The 23,983-nt window shown below is 40.3% G+C and overlaps 1 protein-coding gene across 1 annotated transcript in view; it reads right to left on the reverse strand.

Moving 5' to 3' along the window:
- LOC114706363 overlaps window positions 1-23,983 on the reverse strand; it is a 117,090-nt gene that overhangs the window by 58,167 nt on the left and 34,940 nt on the right. The window contains 4 exon segments of the mRNA XM_037201053.1: window positions 483-653; window positions 1,380-1,550; window positions 5,677-6,211; window positions 6,214-7,347. Of these exon segments, the coding sequence (XP_037056948.1) occupies window positions 483-653; window positions 1,380-1,550; window positions 5,677-6,211; window positions 6,214-7,347 (2,011 nt within the window).

Genomic DNA, 23,983 nt, shown 5'->3' on the forward strand with positions numbered 1-23,983 from the left:
ATCTATGTCTGTTTGTTTCCACACAACTTCAGGGGGACAGAGCCATGTGTATTTGTGATTGTATCCCTAGGGCCTGGATCAATGCTTATGTATATAAGGCCTGATATGGATTCATGCATGTATGGATTCATAAATGAATTGAAGTACTGTCCTGGAGTAAGGCAAACCTGGGAGTCTTTCAGGATGTACAGCCTTGCTAAAACCTATGATTTCACTGTGCCCAGCTACCTACCGGATTTATCTTTGTTTTTAAATACGTATATTTTGTGTCATTGTGATCCACAAGGTGGGATGACACTCTGTTTGAGGAAACTGAGGGTTAGAGAAGAGAGCAGCTTACCCAAGTCATAGGGTGTAAATGGCACAGCTGGTCAGGCTAATGATGCATTTTCTGTCCCCTTTCTTTTCTGTGTCCCATGTTCTGTAACCCCCATGTCTTTCCCTTGCCTTCTGCCCAGAGGGAATCCCCGGTTATTACTTACCGTAGGATTCTGAGGTTGCAGTTAGGATTCCTGAGCCCCTCACACAGCAGCCTCACACCAAGGTCGCCCAGGTCATTCTGCTGCAGGTCTAGCTCAGTCAGGCTGGAACTGGCCTTGAGCACTGAGGCCAGGTTCACACAGTGTCTGGATGTAAGGCTGCAGTTGATAAGCCTGCATGGGAGATGCTCACCATTAGCTTCTCCAGGGCCAACTGCTCTTGAGAACTTACCTCAGGTATTTTTTTTGTGAGCCCTGATGTGCTATGCTAGCACTGCTTAGCTCTCTGGAGTGCATTTTCTAATCTGGGGGTATAATTCCATGCTACCCACAGCTGAGCTACAAAAACAATGGAGTATAGGCTGGAGAACACTGCTTTGCTGTGACTGGACATTGCAGAGCTCCATGAGGCCCAGGACAGCTAACTTATATTTCAAGAGCCATCTGATATGAAATTCACCAGAGAATAGGGCATCTGACTCATTACATAAAATCATAATAATGATGGAGTCCATAAAAACAGAGTAGAAGGCTGGATATGAGGTCAGAGGGCACGAGAAAATAGGGCAAGAGGGCATTGCCTGAGCTTGCAGCTTTCTCCCTTTGGGCTTCCTTTGTCTCTGTGTTCTTCAGCTCTCTGAGCCACTTTCTGAGGAATTTTGCTCCACTGGAGACCTCATAGGCCTGTTGGTAGTGGGATTCCTCGATGAGTGTCAGTCTTTCATGATCACAAAGAACAGAATCCCATTTATCATAGCAAATCTGGTATCTGTCACAGGTGTGGTCAAAACAGTTTAGTGAATATTTGATGAATGCCAGTCCTCACCCTAGACTCAGGTTTTGCATTTAGTCTCCAGTCCATCCATCCCTGCTTCAAGGGAGAATCAAGGCCAGACTCACCACAATGTCTTTAGATGACATCCAGGGCAACTCAGGGTCCTACAAAGACTGCACAGTGCAAAGTAGCTCATTGGATTTCCACTTAGGTCCAGCTCCTCCAGGTTTCCTGTGATCTCAAGAGTAGAGAAGAGAATCTGCCAACTGGTATCTGTGATAGGGATCCACCTGGACCTGAAGGAGAAAGAAAAGGGGGGGTAATGAGGAATGTAACTTGTGTGTCCATGGTCTGAGGTGCACATCCTCACACAGAAGATTAGGTTTCTATTGCCTTAGCACCAAGCCTCAGTATGCTAACCCCAGGATTCACCAGCTTCTACATGCTCCTTTGCTCCAACATCTGGATCCTCTCCTCTGGGTGGTTCCTCATCTACATCCTTATCATAGTAATTTGTGTTCTCATTTTTTGTGTCTTTTTCTGACTAGTCTAGGTGTCCCATAGGGTGTGAACAGGTGACTTGCATGTTTTCTTTTTAATCTAGTGCTTACCACAGGCCCTGGCACAAAGAAGGACCTTGGTAACTCAGACAGCCTTCTTCCTTTTGATGTGAATGTACTCACTTTCCTTTGGAACAGTATTCTAGAGACTCATGGAGGAAAATTGGAAAGGAGAAGTGGAAAGAGAGCTCAGCAGAGGTGGTTGAGAATGACTCTGTGATGAGATATTGAGCATGATCATAAAAACTATAGATGTGTTTGTTCACGTGGTCCCTATATCCTTCCAAGGATAGAAGAGCACAGAGAAGGGGAAATAAGAGAGAGGGAGGATCAGCTCAGAGTGGTAGTGCAATTCCTGTAATGCCAGCAACCAAGCATACAAAAGCAGAAAAATAGTGAGTTCTAGGCCAGCCTAAGCTACAAACCTGAAGAGCTATACACCTGGCCTGTGCAATGTTCTATCCCAAACACTCTAAACAAAACAAAATGTCAAAGTCAAAAAACCACAACACCAAAAACACAGATTAAAAGCGGCCAACTTTGAGAACAAAAACTATAGACATTTTATTCTAATTGTACAAAACCAAAGAAATGTCAAGGTAACCAAATACTTAATTTTAAAGGATGGTATTTTTTTGTTTGTTTTCGTTTTTTTGAGACAGGGTTTCTCTGTGTAGCTTTGCGCCTTTCCTGGAACTCACTTGGTAGCCCAGGCTGGCCTTGAACTCACAGAAATCTGCCTGGCTCTGCCTCCCGAGTGCTGGGATTAAAGTCATGCGCCACCACAGCCCGGCAAGGATGGTATTTTTTAAAGCTTTATTATTTTTTACTTTATGTGTATATTTTATGCCTGCTTGTATGTGTGCATGCATAAGCCTGGAGTGGGTAGAAGCAGGGCCTCAGATCCTCTGACACTGTAATTAAAGTTGGTTGTGAGCCATCTGATGTGGGTCCTGGGAATGGATTCACATCCTCTACAAGAAGAGCAAGTGTTCTTAATCTTGGAACCACTCATCCATCCTTCAAAGGATGATAGTTTTGATGCATGGCTAATATTCACACTGACTTAAAGTGGAACTTCAGAATGTACTATTCAAAAATCCAGAGGTGCCATTATGAGCCATACACATAGAAGTTGCTCACTTTGCCATCTTTGATGCCTTAATTTCTTTTCCTTGACCTTTCCCTTCCCTTGGCTTTGGCCAGTCTCCACCTCTGAACTATTTTCCTTGTGTCCAATGGCCTCCTGCTTGTCTCTCTACCTTGTCTTGCTGTCTTTTCCCCTCATTTTTTCTTTCTCGCTAGTGATTGAAGCCTTTATCTTTCCCATGGGGTTGTCCCCAGGCTCTTAAGGCCACTGGCCTTTGCAAGCAGGCTGATGTTCCTTGTTTTTCTTGTCCTAACTGGTCTCTGTCTCAGTACATACTCAGAAATCTGAGGCTCCACAGCAGACCACTTCTATTTGTAACATCTATATCAAGATACTTCAAGGATTACTTATTTTTAACCAGAGACATTTAGAAACAACCTAAAATGGCTAAGAACAGAAAAATGGTTCATTTGGTCAAGGTATTCTCACAAGAGAGTATAATAATGTTATTTAGAATGGTATTGTATTTGTAGTAAACTTTTAGTAAGTGGAGAAGACAGTCTTGATTCATTAAGAAAATAAATATGAATATATGACAACAGAGATAGTGTGGCTCAGTTTTCCCATAGAAAAGTACATAGTAAAAAGGTTAAAGAGCATGTCACATTTTTTCTTTCATGTTGTTAATTACACACAGGGTCTTGGGCTTATTATGTGGTGAGATTTCACCCAGAATAATGAGCATTTGAATGGTTGATCCCTGATTAGTGGTACTCTTTGGAGAGGCTTTGGAAATGTGACTCTGTGGGAGAAAATATATCATTGGGGGCAGGCTTTAGGATTTCAAAGCCTTGAGCCATTCCCACTACACTCTTTTTTGCTTCCTGTTTGTTGTTTCAAGAAATGAGCTTCATCTGCTGCTCCAGTCACATCCTTTCCCTCTGTCACAATGGACCCTGATCCCGCTAGACCATAAGTCCAAATAAACTCTTCTGTAAGTTGCCTGTCTTGGTTAGATTTCTATTGCTGTGAAGGGACAGGAGGACCATGGCAACTCTTATAAAGAAAACATTTAATTGTGGTGGCTCCCTTACAGTTCAGCAGTTCAGTCTATTATCATCATGGCTGAAGCATGGCAGCATGTAGGCAGACATGGTACTGACTACATCTTATCAAAAGGAAACAGGAAGTAGTGTCTCACTGAGCAGTATATTCAACATATATGAGACCCTAAAGCCTGCCCCCACAGTGACATGCTTCTTTCAACAAGGCCACACCTCCTAATAGTGACACTTCCTATGAGATTATGGGGGCCAAATACATTCAAACTACCACATTGACTTAACCCAAATTAATCAAGACAATCTTTCTACTAATGATCTACATCCTTATCTCATGATATTTTGAGACAGCACCACACTATGTAGCCCAGGCTAGACTGGGACTTCTGACCTTTCCTCAGCCTTCTGAGTTTGGGATGACAGGTATGCATGACCAAGCTCAGCTATCCCAGTTCTTAATGCTGTCCTTTCTGAGAAATGGAATTCTGGAGGATACTATTTTTTTTGATAATTGATAGATCCTCACTCTTCTACAGGAAGCAGAATTTTATTAGTCCATCCTAATCATATAAAATGAGTCATTGAGACAAATTCCAATATGTGTGCAACACACTTTGATCACATCTGTGCTCTCTGACCTGTTTTCTTTCCTCTCTTCATCCTCTTCCTGTTCTCTGACAGTTGTTCTGCTACTTTTAAGTCATTTACTTTTCGTGTGGGCTTTTGTTGTGCTGTTCAGATTGGTATAAAAGCCAGAACTCAAGTAATCTCCCAGTTTTAGCCACCAAAATGATGGGATTTCAAATGTATGCTGGCCAAGCCCAGCTCAGCTTATCTGGGGGAAAAGCTTCAATGTGTAGAAACAGAAGACTCAAAGAAAAAAACATCTCTTCCTCTGAGAATCTCTCCCTTCTGGTCCACTTGAGTGAGCATTCCCTTCCCTGATACCGGGTGTGTGCCTGATCATTGCAGGAGTCACACCCTATGTAATTTGTGTACTTGACTGCATTATGTTCAACTTTTGAGGTCCTCATGGCAGTAATTGTAGTTCTCCTCCTGTAATTAATTGATAGGGACTGTCATAAAGTGAACACTTAATGAATATTGATGGTGTGCATCATCTAGAGGGGAAAGAGACACATCCTGGTACTGAGTCACCACTGCAGCACAGTGGAAGGGGAAGTCTACCTTGCTTCTAGGATTGGCAGGAAGTTAGGAAGCATTCAGGCTGAGTACCAGGGCCATGTTGCCTGTTTGTTGATACAAACACGGAAGTCATCTGGATAGTGAAAATATAGGGAATCTCTTACATATGCATTCTGAGGTAATCAGGGAAGACTTCAAGGTCATTGTCATGGGGATAAGGGATAGGGCCTGCAGGAATTGAATGAGCAGTTTTTCAGAGAGAAAGCATGGTAAGAGAGAGGATCAGTAATTGTAGGCCATTTGAACCTTCTGAAGGGTAAAGATGATTTGAATCTGAGAAGGTGTGTGGTCTTCACTGAGGCATAGGGAGAGACAGAAGTTCAAAGTCCACCCCTGGTCAACCACACAGAGACAAATAGAAAAAGTCAGATTCAGCAGTTAGATGTCACTGATGATCTGTGTCATGCTGTCCTTGATGCAGCTAAGAGTATTGCTGGTGCTCAGAACATGTGTGCTCGTGGGATCCACAGGGAAGCTGGACAAAGGGCTGTGTCTGGATACTCACAGAACCATCCTGGGGGCCATCAGCATTTGTCCTTGCTGTCCACCCCCATCCAGCTGAAGCCTCTTCACATGGTGGCAGAACTTAATGCAGAAAGTGACCACCATGAGCTCCACATCTGTCTGGACAATCAAATGCTTCACATTTGTCTGAAACACTGGGTGTGCCATATCTGTCAGGGCATTGTCCCTCATTTTTAGAAGATCATGCATCACTTCTGTCAAGAGATCCTCATTTTGAATCTCGTACAGACAATGAAACAACCCCAGAGAATATAGCTGCTGATGCTGGAGCAATGTACTGGATTTCCCCAGCAGGTACCATGGTGTATGCAGAATCAAGGGGCCTGTGAAGATCTTCCTTATCTCTTTAATCCCCTGTTCACTTGAAAGTCCAAATAGGAAGCATATGGTGGGTGCTTCAAACAGATCTTGTCTTCCATATACTTCTATAAGTGTTTCCACAATTCTGTAGCTTTCCGTATCACCATGTCTCTCATTATCTCCCAAGATGCAGAACATTGCTGCAAAGAACTCTGGAGACACAAGTGAGAGAAGCTGTAGCTCAGAGAACTGGGTTGCTTTTGAAGGATACCAATCTTCAGGAACGTGGCAATGACATCTTCAGATAACCTTTGATCCCTGAGATCTCTCTCACTGAACAGAGTCCTTCTTCGGAAGATCCCCTCAGCAGCCAGTGAGCAGAGCCCTGTGAGCTCATTCCCCTGGTACTTGGATGGGAGAGTCTGGGAAAGATATTTCAGGCAGAGAGCTGTGGTGGTCTGAACAGTCATTGAGAGGTCTCCCCCCTGTTCCATCTGCTGCTTCAGGCAAGTGCAGACCAGCCAGGACACCCAGGGCACAAAACATAGTGTTGAGAGCGCTGGGTTTGATTCAATGAAGCTAAAAGCTGCAACCGATTCTCTTTGCTTTGTAAAATATTTGTTGAAGTATTCCGTCCGTCCTGACTCAGAGAAACCCAGGACTTCCACCCAACGTGGCTGCTCCAAGGAAGAAATGAGCTTCTTCAGAACTGTGGTCCGAGCTGTGAGCAGCAAGGAAGCCCCAGGCAGGATGGATTTCCTCAGCAAACTACCTAACAGTGTGTGCACTGGCTGTTGTTGGCTCCAGTGCACACAGAGCTCAGGATTCTGTTCCTCCAAGACCCATGCTGGCTCACATATGCCATCCAGAATGAAGAGCAGCTTTTCAGGGTGAGACAGGATTTGCCTGATGGGAGCCTCAGGCACAGCCTGGTCTTTTGCTATGAGCTCAACAAGACTCAGCTGTTTGTACTGGGCCAGCTCTCTGCAGTTGAAGTAGAAGACATGCTGGAAGCGATCCCTGTAGAGCTGGCCTTCCTCCCAGGCTCTCTTCACATGCCTGGCCAGCATTGACTTCCCAATCCCAGCAACCCCCTCTAATATGACTAATTGAGGCTCTTCCTGGGTACCTGTGCTTGGGAGAAATAAGTCTTTGGTCTCAATCAGATGTCCTCTCTCCTCTGCTACACATTGATGCCAGCTTTTCCTGACCAAGGTCTCCCAGCCTCTTGGGCAAGAATTTTGTAGGAGTAGTAGCTGTGTGAAATTTTGGAGCAAATTCTCTGTTTTCAACGTCTGTGTGGGGTAAAGATTCTCTCTTCTTTGGTTCTGATATATTTCTGGAATGATTCCTAAATAAAGGAGAGAAAGATGGAGCATAAATGTACACAGTAGAGTTGTTTGTTCTTTCATTTATTTCTTTTTTCCTTCTCTTCATCTTTCAACAACCAGACAAGCTTAGGCATCTGTCTAAGCTGTATAACAGACTTTCTGTGGGTGCTGGATATCTGAACAGTACAGTGCAAAGTAGGTGAGCTTTATAGTAGAAGAATTTAGTTCAATTATTCACTTGACCTATAACAATTCTGTTTGGCCTTCACCCACACACCAGATATTTATCAATGTCTTACTCTGTGCTAGACCTACTCTTGGGATCAAGAATAAATTGTGAGTTCACAGAAGCAACTTTGTCCTCATTCAGTCTATTGGATGATCCCATAGCTTCTCTAAGCTCAGCTTTCCCATTTGTAATTTTGGGGGCTGTGGTCTTTCCCTGCAGGAGGCCAGGGAGTACTAGAAGGAATTACGGCCAGTGGAGCCAATGTCTGTTCCTGACAGATCCCATTGGCCCCCACCATTGCAGTCCTGACATCATTTTGTTAAGTCCTGAGACTGTGTCTAATGTAGCCTGTAAGACCAGCTTCCAGGCTGCTCGCATGGTAGCAAAGAAAATGCCACAGAGTAGCAGGGGCTCAAGAACCTTTTCTATCTGAGGTTTTTAGGAAAGGAACGAGCGTGTTCTGATGGTTACTTTCTTTATTCTCTTGTGTTGCTCTCTTTTCTCATCTTGGCTTTTCTGTCTGTTTTCCCATGTTGGCTCCAGCTCTTCTTTGTCTCAACAGCTATCTATCTATCTATCTATCTATCTATCTATCTATCTATCTATCCTTCCCTCCAATAGCCTATTTCATGCAGAATATAGGAGTTACATTTTAAGGTCACATTTCAGTAAATGATAAGAAACAGACCCATTCTGATGACACATATGTAATAAATCTTAGCTCTCTAATTGTGGGGCTGTAATCTTGCAGTTGCAACTTCAAAGAAAGTTCTAGTTATTGTTATCTATTTATAGAGATTGTCAAACTATTGAGAAATCTAAGAGAAATAAGGAATTTGTGCATATATTCTATATTTCTAACTGTAATAACATTTTAAATTAACACTTTGTAATTGACAGAAATGCTGGGCTTTCTCGAGGTGTTTAGAGAAAGAGAGCTGTGTCATAAATGCTTTGGGTGAAATTCAGGTTCACTTTAAATTTCTTAATATGAGCTCATTATGGCATTCTCCAAGGCACAGTAATGACAAAAGGTTTGTAAATCTTGAAATATATTTTCCTATCCTGTGTGTAACTTCTAATTGTCTAAGAACACTTACAGCCCTCATTAGTGGGTTCAGAGTCAAGTTATTTTCCGTAGCTTTTACTAGTCAGAACACATTTTTACAATTTGAGGACAGGAATGGTTGTAAGAATTTAACCATTTGCCAGCTAGCAATAACTGTGCTGTCTTTGTGTTTACAACCTGGCCAGGCAGCTTAGTATGTCCTTGTGATCTAGATTTCTATTTCTGAGAATGTATATTTTTAAATCCATTATAAAGACATCTGGTATTAACCTAAAGTTACTTTGAAACCTTAAATCAGATGTCTTAGTGCTGGGAAGATATGACTAATTTATATATGCCTGAGCTCTGATATAAAACAGCTTTTAGATATGACTCACAGGCCTCGTATGTAACAACATGCCTAGCTATGAAAAATATCCTATTATTATTTTTATTCAACAAAATTATACAGATTAAGAAGAAATCATCTTCTTGACCATCTACAGATATACATATGCCCAGTAAATGGAATATATTCATGAGATAAATACTCAGACAGTGGGGGAATTTCCATGCCATATACATAGTAGTAGCAGCATGCAGGGAGACAACAGAAGCAAAATACATTCTGGAGTCTGTATTCTCTTAAGCCTTGCTTGAATGAGACATATCCATCAGAGAGATATTCTTCTGGTGGACTGACACCTGAACTTCAGGTGCCACCTGCTGCACTTCTAATAAAACTATTGCTACCAGTATGTGTCTGATGTGATGGTCTAGGAATGCTGTAGTGTTTATGTTTCAGATCATAAGGCTTGATCCCCTGTCCATGGCCCTGGCAATCCCACGTGTATTTTGTAGTTTCTTCCAGTATATTTGGTGACAATAAGCCTTATTTGTGGGTACTGTTTGAATGTCTTTTCTTCTCACTGAAACTCAGTTGCCAGTGTAGAAGTATAGGGACAAGGGTCTAGTATGAGTGTTTGGAGTCATGGGAGCAGGCCCCTTAATTGTTCAATACTTTTCTTCTAGGAATGAACAAGCTATAGTGGGAAGGGGTTCCCCTTCTTTCTTGTAGGCACCTTCTTGCCTGTATACTTTTCTTCTTAAGTTGAGTGGTTGTAATCTCTACTTGGACTTCCAGATTCCAGAGCTATAATTAAATATACATATTCTAAATAAACAAATAAACAAACAAAAAACTATAACCACTAAGCATGGTTGTATAGTCCTGTAATTCATCACTCAGAAGATAGAGGCAGAAGAACCAGGAGCTCAGGGCCAACTTTTCCATATGATGAATTTGGAATCATTCTGGGGTATTAAAATCAGTCAGTCAGTCAGCCAGTCAGTCAATCAAATAAACAAGCAACAACAACAAAAGTTACCCACTCTCTGTTTCCTGTCCTGGCAATGGACAACTAACACACTTGCTCTTGATGTAACCTGCCCCACCATTCACAGAGCACACTTCGCTGGCTTCCTTCCTCCTGCCCTACACCCCCTTCTCCAACCAGTGCATTTGAGAAGTCCTCTCTCTAGTTTTTGGCATGACCACAAATCTCATCTCAGCATCTTCTTTGGAACTAACTCAAGATAAAGCATATAGAAGGATGCTCCATGGACCAAAATCCAAGTTCATCGCTCATCATCTGCCGGTTTCCCAAAGGACAAGGCAGCTGCCAGTACTGCCTTGGCTAAGGTGTGATGAAAGTTTGGTTAGAATTGTCCCTTGAGAGACTGGTTTCAGGGGCCAGCTTGCCTCTGAAATCAGGATCTATAGACCAGCTCTTATTGTCTTTGTAGGAAGACTTCTAACATCTGAGTACAGCACACTGGCCACTCATATCTATGACCAAAGTCTGCTTCACTCGGGCCATGTCTGGCCCAGGTGCAAAGGGAGGACTCAGTTCTTCCTAGGCTATGCTCTCCAGGATCTTCCACCTTGAATGTGTCTATTACCACCTACACATCTAAATCCTCTTCAGTTCTGTCACACCCCAAATGCCACTGGGGCAGCAAGATGGCTCAGAAGTTAAAGAGCTATCAGCAGGAGCATGTGGACTAGAATTTGGATCCCAGGACCCCATGCACGTGCTGTGTTTACACTGTGGTCCTCTGTTACTTCAGGCCAGTAAGCTGAGACAGGGGATCCCTAGAGCAAGATTTAGGGACTTGTTCCATTGACAAGCTCTGGATGTATATGATGGGAGATTCTGTCTCAATGAATAAAGGGAGAGCAACTGAAGAAGATTCTTAACATCAATTTAGGGTGTCCACCTACACACACAGTGCAATTCCAAATATATGTATGCCCAACATATGCAAATACACATACACATATGTATCCATAGCACATACATAAATGAAAAGGCCAATTAAAAAACTCATCCACTAGAAAATGGATGGAAATAGGATATATCTTTCTAAGTGACTCATCCATAGGGAGACAAATGTACATTTTCTCTGTCATTTGTGAATCCTAGCTTGATATATTTAGATTTATATGTATAATTTGTTTTTTAAGTTTCTCTTAGGTTAATTTTGGAGAATTTCCTACATGCATACTATATTTACATCATTTCCCCCATTCTCTAACTTCTCTACATCCTCTAATTTCTACTGTGTCCCTTCTTTCCCACTAAGTTCACCTTTTATTCTTTGTTGATTTTTACATAATACATAATACATACATAGGTACATACATACATAGGTACATACATACATACATACATACATACACACATTCTGCCAAGTCTATTTAGTGTTGCTGTTATGTACTTAATGCTGACCACTTGGGACTAGATAACCTACAAGGGGCTCATCTCTGGAGAATTCTGATTCTCCCTTTCTCAGCAGCCACTAATTGCTTGTACCTTTTCATCTAGAGGTGGGTCCATGTGAGATTTATTTGGAGTGTCTCTAGTGTTCAGGAAACTATAATGAGCCCAAGGAAGGGCTGGGGTAAGAGGTCTTATGGAGTGCAAACAGAGTAGAACACATGTGATATGAAAGTGGGGTTCATATTTTAAGTGAAGATAGAGATTGTGTGTCAGGAGAGAGGAATGGGTGAGGATTGGTTAACACAAACTAATAATGTATGAATTATTTGTATAGAAACACACTACTTTATAAGTGTTCTAGATGGATTTATGTCTACTTTATGCAAGCTAAAGCCATCTTTAGTGAATTTAGAGAGGAAGGAATCTCAATTAAGTAAATGTCTCCTTAAGATGGGGCTGTATTCAAGTCTGTAGGGCATTTTCTTATTAGTGATTGAGGGCCCAGCCCATTGTGGGTGGTGGCATCCCTGCCTGGGATGATGGTCCTGAGTTATATAAGAAAGCAGTATGAGAAAGTCATGTAGAGCAAGTCAGTAAGTAGCACCCCTCCATAGCCTCTACATCAGCTCCTGCCTCCAGGTTCCTGCCCTGTTTGAGTTCCTGTCTTGATTTCCTTTGATGAAGAACAGTGTTGATGAAGCATAAGTCAAATAAATCCTTTTCTCTCCAAGGTGCTTTGGTCATGGTGTTTCATCACAGCAATAGTAACTCTAACTACCTAAGACATTAAGCTAGTCAAAAATATGACTTAAATAAATGTAAGCTATTAAACAATGGGTAAACAGTGCTTTCCTTAGACGACATGAGTTATTAAAGGGAAACCCCAATGCCAAGTATGGGGTAACTTCCTAAGAGTTACTGGTCAGGGAGGATGCAGAGACTCTAAAAACAGCAAAGCCTGTTGCTGCTGCTCTTGGTAGTCTACCAGAACTAGAGTTAAGACCCTATTGTGAAGACAGAACATACTTTTGTTACAGGACATAGAGAAACCAAGTTGGAACATACATGAAACTTCTACCATGGCTAGCTTTCATAATGCTAGCTGTTATGAGGCTGCTAGGGGAGAAAATCCATCAATCCACTTTCTGGTGATCACTCTGAATGCTACAATACTAACCTGTAAGGCAAGACATGCTCACTGGTGCAACAGTGGCATGAAGGTCATAGTGTAACCAACTGCTTTATGATTAGATTTGAGGAATTGCTGATTAACTTTGAATTCTATGGGACAGAGCATGCTTAGTATCGTAAACATGGTCCAAGGTCTATGGCTCAGAAGGTCATGGGCCCTAGGGGAAGACTTATTGCTGTCGTTTTGCCAAATGGACATATTATTAAACTGCTTTTTGAATATTTATATTTATTCCCATTGACTAATATTTCTCTCAACCCTAGCCAGAGAAGATTCTCTCTGCAGTGGGCAACAATTAATGTAGAGACTTATAGTCAAAATGGTGATTAAGTGTCTGTTGAGTTCTTGGTCCTAAATAGGATGTCTAAGTGGGGTCACCAAGACTCTGGGGAATATGACAAAAGAGTTGACAGAAAGAATGAATGTAACATGAAATGCTAAATGGTCTTATTAATAAAAAAAAACCCTGAGCCAGATATTGGGGTTATAGCTGAAAGATCAGAGAAACAGAACAAGCCAGCCATGCTCTTATCTCTATGAAATCCTCTATCTCAAGAGAGTAAGCTTCTGTTTCCTCACGCTTTATATACCTTTCTGTGTTCTGCCATATTACTTCCTGTGATTAAAGGCCTGTGTCCTTCCCAAGCAAAGACATGAGATCTCAAGTCCTGGGATTAAAGATGTGGGTCACCACTGCCTGGCTCTGTTTCCAGTGTGGCCTTGAACTCATAGAGATCCAGACAGATCTCTGCCTCCTGAGTGATAGGATTAAGGATGTATGCCACCACTGTCTGGCCTCTATGTCTAATCTAGTGGTTGGTTCTGTCCTCTGATCCCTAGATAAGTTTATTAGGGTGCACAATATATCAAGGGTACACAATATATCACTACATTTCTCCTTTTTGTATAATCCAGTACATTAACATTTGACAAATTCAGAGAAAATAATGCATTATCTATCCTATCTTTGTGAACCCAAATGATTGTGTCTAATTCACCTTCTATCATAATTTGCATTACCAATGAAAACTATCTTTTGATGTCTTTTAAACTTTTACACTTTACACCTCTTCAGTGATTTTTTTTCTGAATTTCTTAACAAGGAAAACTATAACTATAACTATCTAATCTTCAACTTCCTCAGAGACCCAAGAAGGAAATAATATTAACTGAGTAAGCAGGAAGTGCAAGCAAGTGACTTCCAAAAAATGTGAGAAAACAGCTGGCTGTTTCTTTAGTCACACAAGATTTCTCTGCAACATGGCCTATAAGCCTAGCATATCTGTCATCTGTGAAGCAGGATTTCCTAAAGACCCTTCCTACCTTGTCTTGGCAAGGATTGGCAGTCCTTTACTTTGTGTCCTACTTGTCCATTTTGGACAGCATACTGTCAGCAGTTGAGGTAAGGGCACTTTCTTGCCTAGTGGCTAACTTTTGCCACAGTGAATGTAAACTCCATAAGGAGTTTCTTCAATGCCCATCATCTTCTCTGAAGTAGATTGGTGCTGCCAGGAGCAGACATGTCTCATAGTCATAAAAAAAGAAGAAAAAAATCTATATTACTAAAACATCTTAAATGCCATATTCTGTAGATCTCTGAAGTGTTTGAAGATGACTTGTCTATCTAAAATATATCTCTGCTTGCCTTTGAAAATATACCTAATACGATTACAAGTTTGGTTGTAATGACTAACCTCTCACCTGCATTTCTTTATTATCCTAAATAGTTGGTAATAATAACTTTCAAGGACTAGCAATTACATTGTTAAATGAACTCTATAGGTACAATACCTTGAACAAGAATAGAAATACATATATATATAGTACTTTCTAACAAAATCAAGCTCAAATTTGTACCAATATACATAATTTGTATACAATATACAAAAATCCAATCCAATGTAAAATGTTTAAAACTAGTAGTTGCCTTTTAAAAGTAGATTCAATTATCTACCTTTTTATCTTACCATATCTATATTCTCTCTTTTCTTTCCAGAGTAGATTCAATAATCTATGTTTTATCTATATCCTCTTTTTAAAACAAGAACCCTGAATCTAATTTCCTTTGTTTAGCTTTTTTCCTGACCATTATCAATTAACAACTTGTAATCAACCATCCTAAACAATGACAATTATCCATAACACATTGAATGACCAAAAACCACCCACTCCACCTTTTGGAAATGTGGGTATCATGTCTCAAAATTATTTCTTGCTGTCTGGGGGTGATGGCATCTTTAGGGGATCCTGATAAGAAAATTTCTGGGTTAGTTGTCAAATCCTGAGAGAGTTAGCTGTATCATTTGTCCAGTCTCTGCATAATGAGAAAGTGCAGGGCTTATCTCAAGTCCTCAATCAAATAGTCTGTGAGGACGGATCATCTCAGCTAGCCATCTTGAATTGTCCTGAGCAGTTTGTAGTCCAAAGCTGATCTTTAGGTGGTGTTTATCAGCTTAATGGCATTATTGTAGTCCATGTGGAATCATCATTTTGAAATCCCATCATCTTTTTGGAAACTTCAGAGATTGCATTAGGCCAGACTATTCCTTTTCTTGGTAATATTTCCCAGGTAGTTCTTCCTTCTTCTTCTTCTTTGGATGCTTAGTTGTCATTTGTCCAAAGGTCAAATTAAATTTAAATTTCTCAAGATGGTTATTTTTATTTTCCTGAAAAGACAAAAAACAAAACCATTCCCCAACTCTAACTTTGGGGAGTTTCTAAATCTAATCTTTATCAAATTTGATCTATGGTTTTTCCTGAGTGGTTTGTTCTCTCTTTTGTCGCTGTTCTATCATTCAGAGCAGTATGGATTTTTACAATAGAAATTAGGATCTTTAATTGCTCTGGGAAGGAATTTCTCCCATGGTGACAGGAAAAGAGTAAATAGAATTTGTCACAGGGGCCTGCAAGAGGTCCCTTAGGGTATCTCCCCCCCCCCAAGAAAAGGCAAGGGATTGCTTTGTCTGTCCCTTGTTGGTGTACATTCGTTAGTCAAATGTCTGCCTTTACCACACCTTTTGCAATACAGAAGGGAATGGCATTCTGTTGGGATAATTCCTTGAAAAAATATTGTTTTTAGGAATTCCCTGTGTACAGTCCCTTTTTATGTGACCTTGTTTACCATATTTGAAACATCTGACATTACTATTTTCCTTTAAACCTCTGGAAATCACCTCTCCTATCCAAGTAACATCATGGTCATGAGATTTAATATTATTTGTATCTCAGATTCATTCCTCCAAGGGTGCTGATCTTGCCTTTAATGGCCTACATATCCTTTTGAATTGTGCATTAACATTTTCAAAAGCCAGAGATTTAATTATTATCTGTCTACCTTCTGAATTTGATATTATTCTGTTTACTGCTGAAGACAGCCTTTGTAAGAAATCCATTAAGGTTTCTTTTGGGCCCTGTATAACTTTTGTAAATGACTCAATTTTCTTTTCTACTTCTTCAATTCTGTCCCAAGCATTCAAGACTGCCATTTGACATAAAATTAGGGTGTGGTCATCATATAAAGATTGTCTTTGTATATCAGCATAATCACCTTCTCTAAGAAGTTGATCTTGAGGAATTTCCATACTTCTAGCCCTACACTGTTGTTCAATGGTCTTAGCCTCATTTTGCACCAGGTCTTCCATTGTAACTGGGAACCAGCTTCTAAGACCATTGTAACCAAATCTTTCCAGTCTTTAGGGATAAATCTATTACAAGTTGACCATGAGTTTAACATCTGCTTCACAAATGAAGAATGCATACCATATGACACTATAGCTTCTTTAAATTTCTTCAAATCTAACATTTGCACAGGTGTCCAATCAGCTCATTCATGGCCTTGAGCATTTGGCAGTTCCTGTAAGGTTACAGGAGATTACGTTGTTTGTCTATAATCATATAATGCAATGCTGAGATAGATTCCCCTTTAAATTCTTTTGTCTGGGTCTGAATTTCTCTACGATTTGTTTAAACAAATTTTTCTAAAATTTTTATCTTGGTACTCACATTAACCAACTTTTAAAATTATGTAACAGAAATGACCAAACAAATAATATTTATTATTGATTGTATGTAAATCCCATCAACATTAATTATCCTCTCTTTAATTGTTCCATTTTCAGACTGCCTAATGTTTTAGCAAACAGAGACCAAACACCCTCCATTGTAAAAAATGTTTCCCATTTTTTAATGTGGGAAAAATTATCTTTTAACTAATTTCACCCCCCCTTTTTTTTTTTTTGAGACAGGGTTTCTCTGTGTAGCTTTGCGCCTTTCCTGGAACTCACTTGGTAGCCCAGGCTGGCCTCGAACTCACAGAGATCCACCTGGCTCTGCCTCCCGAGTGCTGGAATTAAAGGCGTGCGCCACCACCGCCCGGCTCTAATTTCACCCTTTAAGAAATCTTAATCGACTCACAAATTTTTCAACAATGACAACTCAGATATGGGGCTGACTGCTTCTCTGTAGAACAGTAGATGCCTGAGAGGATTTCAAGGCAGCTACCTAGTGTAATAGCAGCCCAAGATGGAGATCCAGAGAAAGCCAGACCCTACCAGGAAAGGAAAAAAGCCACATGAATTGCTAAACAGTCTTATTAATAAATAAAAAAAAAAACCTAGAGCCAGATATTTGGGTAAAAGCTGAAAGATCAGAGAAACAGAACAAGCCAGCCATGTTCTTATCTCTATGAAATCCTCTATCTCAAGGGAGCAAGTTCCTGTTTCCGTACTCCTTATATAACTTCCTGTGTCCTGCCATATCACTTCCTGTGATTAAAGGCCTGTGTCCTTCCCAAGCAAAGACATGAGATCTCAAGTCCTGGGATTAAAGATGTGGGTCACCACTGCCTGGCTCTGTTTCCAGTGTGGCCTTGAACTCATAGAGATCCAGACAGATCTCTGCCTCCTGAGTGATAGGATTAAGGATGTGTGCCACCACTGTCGGGCCTCTATGTCTAATCTAGTGGTTGGTTCTGTCCTCTGATCCCCAGATAAGTTTATTAGGGTACATAATATATCAGGCTACACAATATATCACCACAGTGAAAGAGGTAGCCAAGGTTACACCTTGCTGGCAGCTGAGCTTGGTAATCTGTAAGCATCACCCATGTGGTACTGGGTTTTAAGGCATGAAGGGGTCACAGAGAGCATCTGTTTATTCAGGGATTTGAAGTTTTAATAGTAGAAGTCTTTCACCTCTTGGTTAGTCTTATTCCTAAATATTTTAGTTTGGTACTGTGAAAGGCCAGGAAAGGCCATTGGTGAAGGTGCAGCCTTAGTGGCAGTTGAAAGTTCAGGACAGAAGGGGTCATGCAAAGAAGTTGAGGGTTGGCACCATGAGGAGAGCCTATGGGAAGCTATTGGTGAAAGTGCAGTCCAGTTGTAGCAGAACATCCCAGTGTTTTGGAGATGCTAGTACCATGGGATGACCACCAAGAACAGCAGCAGCAGTGGAGTGGAGTCAGCTGGAGCCTAGAAGACAAGCTGTGTGTCCTGTAGAGCGCAGAGCCAGAGAAGTTACCCAAGCCCTCCAGAGGAGTCCAGAAGATCATGAGTGGATCCCAGATATTGGATGGTTGGAATTTTGTAATTACCCAAGATATTAGAGATGCTAGAGTTGTGGGATACCTGCTGAGGAGAGCTGCTAACAAGGAGTGGAACCAGTATAAGAGAAAGAAGTGTGTTGCAGTCAACAAAGCTGAACAGAATTGGAGACCTCAGACATGGAGATGCAGTGTTTGGAGATTGCCCAACTGGTTTTGGTCTTGCTTTTGTGCAGTATTTTCTCACTATGCTCTCTTCCCTATGTTTTGGAATGGTAATGTATCTCCTATGCCATTATATGTTAGAAGTATATGATCTGCTTTTTGATTTGACTTTAAAGGGGATTATAGTTAAGAGATAACACGAATCTCAAAAAAGACTTTGAACTTGGGACTTTTAAACATTGAAACTGTGATAGAATATGAGAACCTTTGTAACTGGACTGAATGCATTTTGCATTATGATACTGTTAAGGGTTTATGAGGGCCAAGGAGTGAAATGTGGTAGTTTGAATGTATTTGGCCCCCATAAGCTCATAGGGTGTGGTACAATTAGGAGGTGTGGCCTTGTTGGAGGAAGTGTGGTCTTGTTGGAGGAGGTTCAATGACACAGGCCTTTAATCTAGACCTTGTGGCTGGAGGCCACACCTTTAATCTGGGCTATAACTTCTGTTGGAAGAGTGTCACTGTGGGAGCAGGCTTTGAGGTTTCATATACTCAGGATACTGCCTGGTGTGTCAGTTGACTTCCTGTTGCCTGCAAGATGTAGGACTCTCAGCTCCAGCATCACATCTGCTGGCATGGCACCTTGCTCCACGTCATGATCATAATGGACTGAACATCTGAAACTATAAGTGAGCTCCCTCAATTAAATGTTTTTTTATAAGAGTTGTTCTGGTCATGGTGTCTCTTTACAGCAATAAAAACCCTAACTAAAATACTTTTCATATAGTGCTCAAAGTAGTAGCTGGAGCAATAAGGCAAGAGAAAAAATTAAATGGATACAAATAGGAAAAGAAGTCAGATTATCTTTATTTACACATGATATGACATTATATGTAAGAGATCCCAAAAAGTCCACCAGAAGACTTTATAAAATAATCAGCTTTATAAAATAATCAACAATTGTACCAGAGTGGCAAGTTATAAAAATCAACTTAACAAAAATCAAGAGTTTCTATGAACCATCAACAAATACTGAGAAAAAGATCACAGACACTTTTCCATTTACAATAGCATCAAAGAAAATAAAATATTAGGAATAAGCCTAACTAATAAGTGAAAGAATTCTAGCCAGGCAGTGGTGGCGCATGCCTTTAATCCCAGCACCTGGTGGATCTCTGTGAGTTCGAGGCCAGCCTGGTCTACAAAGTGAGTTCCAGGAAAGGCACAAAGCTACACAGAAAAAGCCTGTCTCAAAAAACAAACAAAACAAACAAAAAAAAATCTAAAATAAAAACTTCAAATCCCTGAATAAACAGATTGAGGAAGGCATTAGAAAATAGAAAGAACTTCTGTGCTTGGAGATTGGCAAAATATTGTGAAATTGACCATTTTAGTAAAAGTAATTTACAGATTTAATGCAATCTCAGTCAAAATGGCCACAACGTTAGTCAATTTTTTTTTCCTTTTTAGGAACCATTTTATTTATTTTATTTTATGTCTATGAATATTTTGCCTGTATGTATGTATGTGTACCACATATGTGCCTGGTTGCCTGTGGGGGTCAAAAGAAGACATGGAACTAGAGTTACAGATGGTTGTGAGCCACTGCATGGATTCTGGGAACTAAACCTAGGTCCTCTGCAAAAGAAACAAATTCTCTTAACCACAGTGCAATTTCTTCAGCCTCTGTACCCACCACAACATTTTTTTTAGATAGAGTCTCTGTATACAGCTCTGCTTTTCAGAAACTCACTATTCAGATGAGGTTGGCATTGAACTATCAGAGATCTTCCTGCTTCTGCCTCCTGAAAACTGGTATAACAGATGTGTTCCACCATACCCACTTTACCACAACATTATTCACAGAAATAGAGAAAAAAATCCAAAAATTCAGATGGAGTCACAAAAGACCCCTGTTAGTCAGAGCAATCCTGAGCAAAGCAATGCCAGAGGAATTGCCATTCCAGATTTCAAGACTCATTACAGGACTACAGTGATTAAAAAAGTTTGATAACAGCACAAAACAGGCATTTAGACCAGTGGAAGAAGCAGAAGATCACAACATGTATGTACCTAACTATAGTCATCTGATAATTAACAAAGATGCCAAAAATGTACACTGGACAAAAGACAATGTCCTCAACAAGTGGCCCTGAAAGAAACTGGATGCATACATTTATAAGAATGAAACTAGACTCCTCTATATCACCCTGCACAAAACTCAAATCCAAATGGCTCAAGACCTGTGAAATCTGGACACTGAAACTGCTAGAAAAACATAGGCAGTACCCTACAGGATATAGGTGTAAGAAAGGACATTCTTAATAGTATTTCATTTGCCCAGAAATTAAGTCCAACAACTGATAAATGGGACTTCATCAAACTAAAAACTCTATACATCTAAGAAAATAATAAGTTGAGTGAAGAGAAAATCTTTACAATCTACACATCTGACAGAGGATTAATATACAGAATATATAAAGAACTCAAAAAATAAGGAGTCAAAAAAACCCAAATGGTCCAATTAAAAATGGGCTATGTATTTGAAGAGAATTTTCAGAAGAAGAAATAAAAATGGACAAGGAATATCTTTCAAAGTGTTCATCATCCTTAGCAATTAGGAACATGCAAGATAAAACAACTTTGTAATTCACCCCAGGCAGAATGGCTAAGATTAAGAAAACAACCAACAACAAATGGTGGGGAGGAAGCAAGGAAGGAAGACAGAACCCTCATTCACTGTTGGTGGGATTGCAAACTGGTCCATCTGCTCTGGAAGTCAGGGTGGAAATTTTAAAAATGAACTGAAACCTGACCTACCATCTGATCCAGCTGTACCACTCCTTGGCATATGCTCAAAGACCTCAACATCCTACTCCACAGAAACTTGCTCAGCCATGGTCATAGTCTCTCTATTCACAAGAGCTAGGGAATAGAAACAAAACAAATGCTTCAACAGATGAATGAATAATGAAAATGTGGTATATACACAAAATGGAATACTATTAACTGTAAAAAATGAAATCATGAATTTTACAGGTAAATGTGTATAACTAGAAAATATATAAAGCTGGGTTACCCAGACCTAGGAATACACACTTATGTTCTCTCTCATTTATGATTACTACATACAAAACTTCAGATGTTATGTAACATGAAGTCACTGCAGAAACCAGGGAAAAGAAAAGGACCATTATCTGAGGAGGAACTCTAGAAAGGGGAATAGAATGATACAGGTTCTAAGAAGAGGGATAGGAAAATTGAGGTGGGAGGGCTCTTATAGAGGAGGACATAGAGGACAATATAGAAGTAGAAGAAAGAGGGATAAACAACACTAAAGATACTATTTAGGGAATCACATTGTTTTATATTACTTAAAGTTACATCTAATATTCTTAAGTGCATGTATATACACACATATATAGATACATATGTACACACACATTAATGAAGATATTCCATTTGTAATGATGTTGACTCCTCTAAAAGCCATATGCTATCTAACATAACTTTATTAACAGGCATGAGAAACTTTCCATTGAGTTGTTAGTCAAGGGAGTGCAGGGTCTCCTAAAACAATATGGGCTCTTCCCATGCTCTTGGTTACCTCTTAGAAGTTAAAGGTAAGTCCTTATTTCTGAAAACACCTCACATTTTGGACACAGGACTTGGAGGATTCATGGTATATCTGATCCAGAAACCTTTCTCCTTGAGGATTAGCTTTCATAGTTCTGGAGGATGCTATATTAATTGCCAATTGTGGAAAGCAACCAATAGTCCTACCATACTGGAAGTTTTATGCCAATTCAACAAAAGCTAGGGTCATCAGAGAGGAGGGAGCCTCACTTGAGAAAATGCCTCTATAAGATGGGTTGTGGGCAAGCATGTGGGACATTTTCTTAATTAGTGATTGACAGAGGAGGGCCCAGTATATTACATGTGGTGCCATCCCTGGGCTTGTGGTCCTGGGTTCTATAAGAAAGGAAGCTGAGCAAACCCTAACAAGTAAGCCAGTAAGTAGCACTCCTCATGGCTTTTGTGTCAGCTCCTGTCTCCAAGGTCTTTCCCTGCTTGAGTCCTGTCTGACTTCCTTTCATAATGAATTGTGATGTGGAAGTATAAGCTGAATAGCCCCTCCACACACACACCCAAATTTCTTTGGTCATGGTGTTTCATCACAGCAATAACAACCCTAACTAAGACACCTAACCAGTTGTGACACCTATGAACCACGATTATCACCATGGCAAGATAACCCTAAAGGTGCAATGGTGGCACTTATATCTTGGTGGTAACCAAAAGCTACATAATGGGACTCAAGGTCATTCAACAGGAAGGAAATAACTGCCTTGTGCTGTAGACCTAGCCAACCACCCATGGCTAGTGAGGTCATGGATCTTAGAGGAGATGCTACTATTGTCACTGTACTAAACCAGTCTAATCCCTCACTGCATTTTAAGTACTTGTGCTTGTACCCAGAGATGAGTGTAGGTCTTATTCATCATCAAGCATCTTCTTTTGAAGCAGATGGAGACCATTACATAAAGTCAAAACTGGTTAAAATGCAGGTAATAATTGACTGGTAAGATAAATAGCTCCAATGGATACATTGACAACACAACCTTACACCTAATGCTCAGAGAACATTGCAGAAGAGGAAGAAGATTGTGAGAGTCAGACACCTAGGCTGCTGTAAGATTGTGTCTAAAGATATGGCAGAAAGCTGCACCCATAAAATCTTAACAATATGGCTGCTTAAAGAAGACATGAACAATGACCATACCTGCTGATATGCCATTGTGGATGGGGGTATCTCATAGGGAGCCATCTCTAGATGAAAGCTATGGTCACTTAATGACTGCTGAGAAGGAGCATTAGTCTTTCCCAGGGATATTTCCCTAATGGTTTTTTAACATCTGATGGTCTCAAGAAGCTCTATAATTGTATACATACAAGCAACACTACATGGACTCAGAAGTTGCATTTAAATATTTATTTGAATATACATACATAAGTATATGTGTTTGTGTAAAACAATAGTAATTAAAAAAAGGAGATCATGAATTTGAGAAGGAGCAGGATGGGGCCATAAGAAAAAAAGTTATTCTAAAATATGAGAAAAAGAAGAAATTTTGTTTCTTAAGTTTGGCTTTCCTTATTCCCATCTCTAAGACTCCTAATGAGTTTAATTTAAAATTTTTGTGATCGGGGTTAACAAACCCTATTGAAACACACACACACACACACACACACACACACACACACACACACACACACACAGGCACACACACACTTACAGAGGTACCTGGCTATATTTGGCCAATGTTTGCCAACCTCAGTTGGCCACTTGATTTTATAAGCTGAGAATGGTGGTTATGAGTGATAAAAAAGCAGGAGAAGAATATTTCATGTCAGGAAAAGTATATGAAAATCAGTATTGGTGTTTAGTGTAAGATGATTGACCATGAAAAAAGGAAAATCTGAAAAGAGTGAGAGAACACAAGAAAAGAGAGACACATATGTCCCAAAAGGAGGGAGGCTATCTAGAGAGAGGAAGAGGCCAGGAAGAGAGGGAGGGGCAAAGAGGAGGACAGTAAGAGAAAAATAAGGTCCAAAGTTTGATGATGTATATGTGTGTGTGTGTGTGTGTGTGTGTGTGTGTGTGTGTGTGTGTGTGTATTTAGCTCATGGCCCATAGCA

This window comes from Peromyscus leucopus, chromosome 8b, assembly GCF_004664715.2.
Source record: "Peromyscus leucopus breed LL Stock chromosome 8b, UCI_PerLeu_2.1, whole genome shotgun sequence".
NCBI classification, from domain to species: Eukaryota; Metazoa; Chordata; class Mammalia; order Rodentia; family Cricetidae; genus Peromyscus; species Peromyscus leucopus.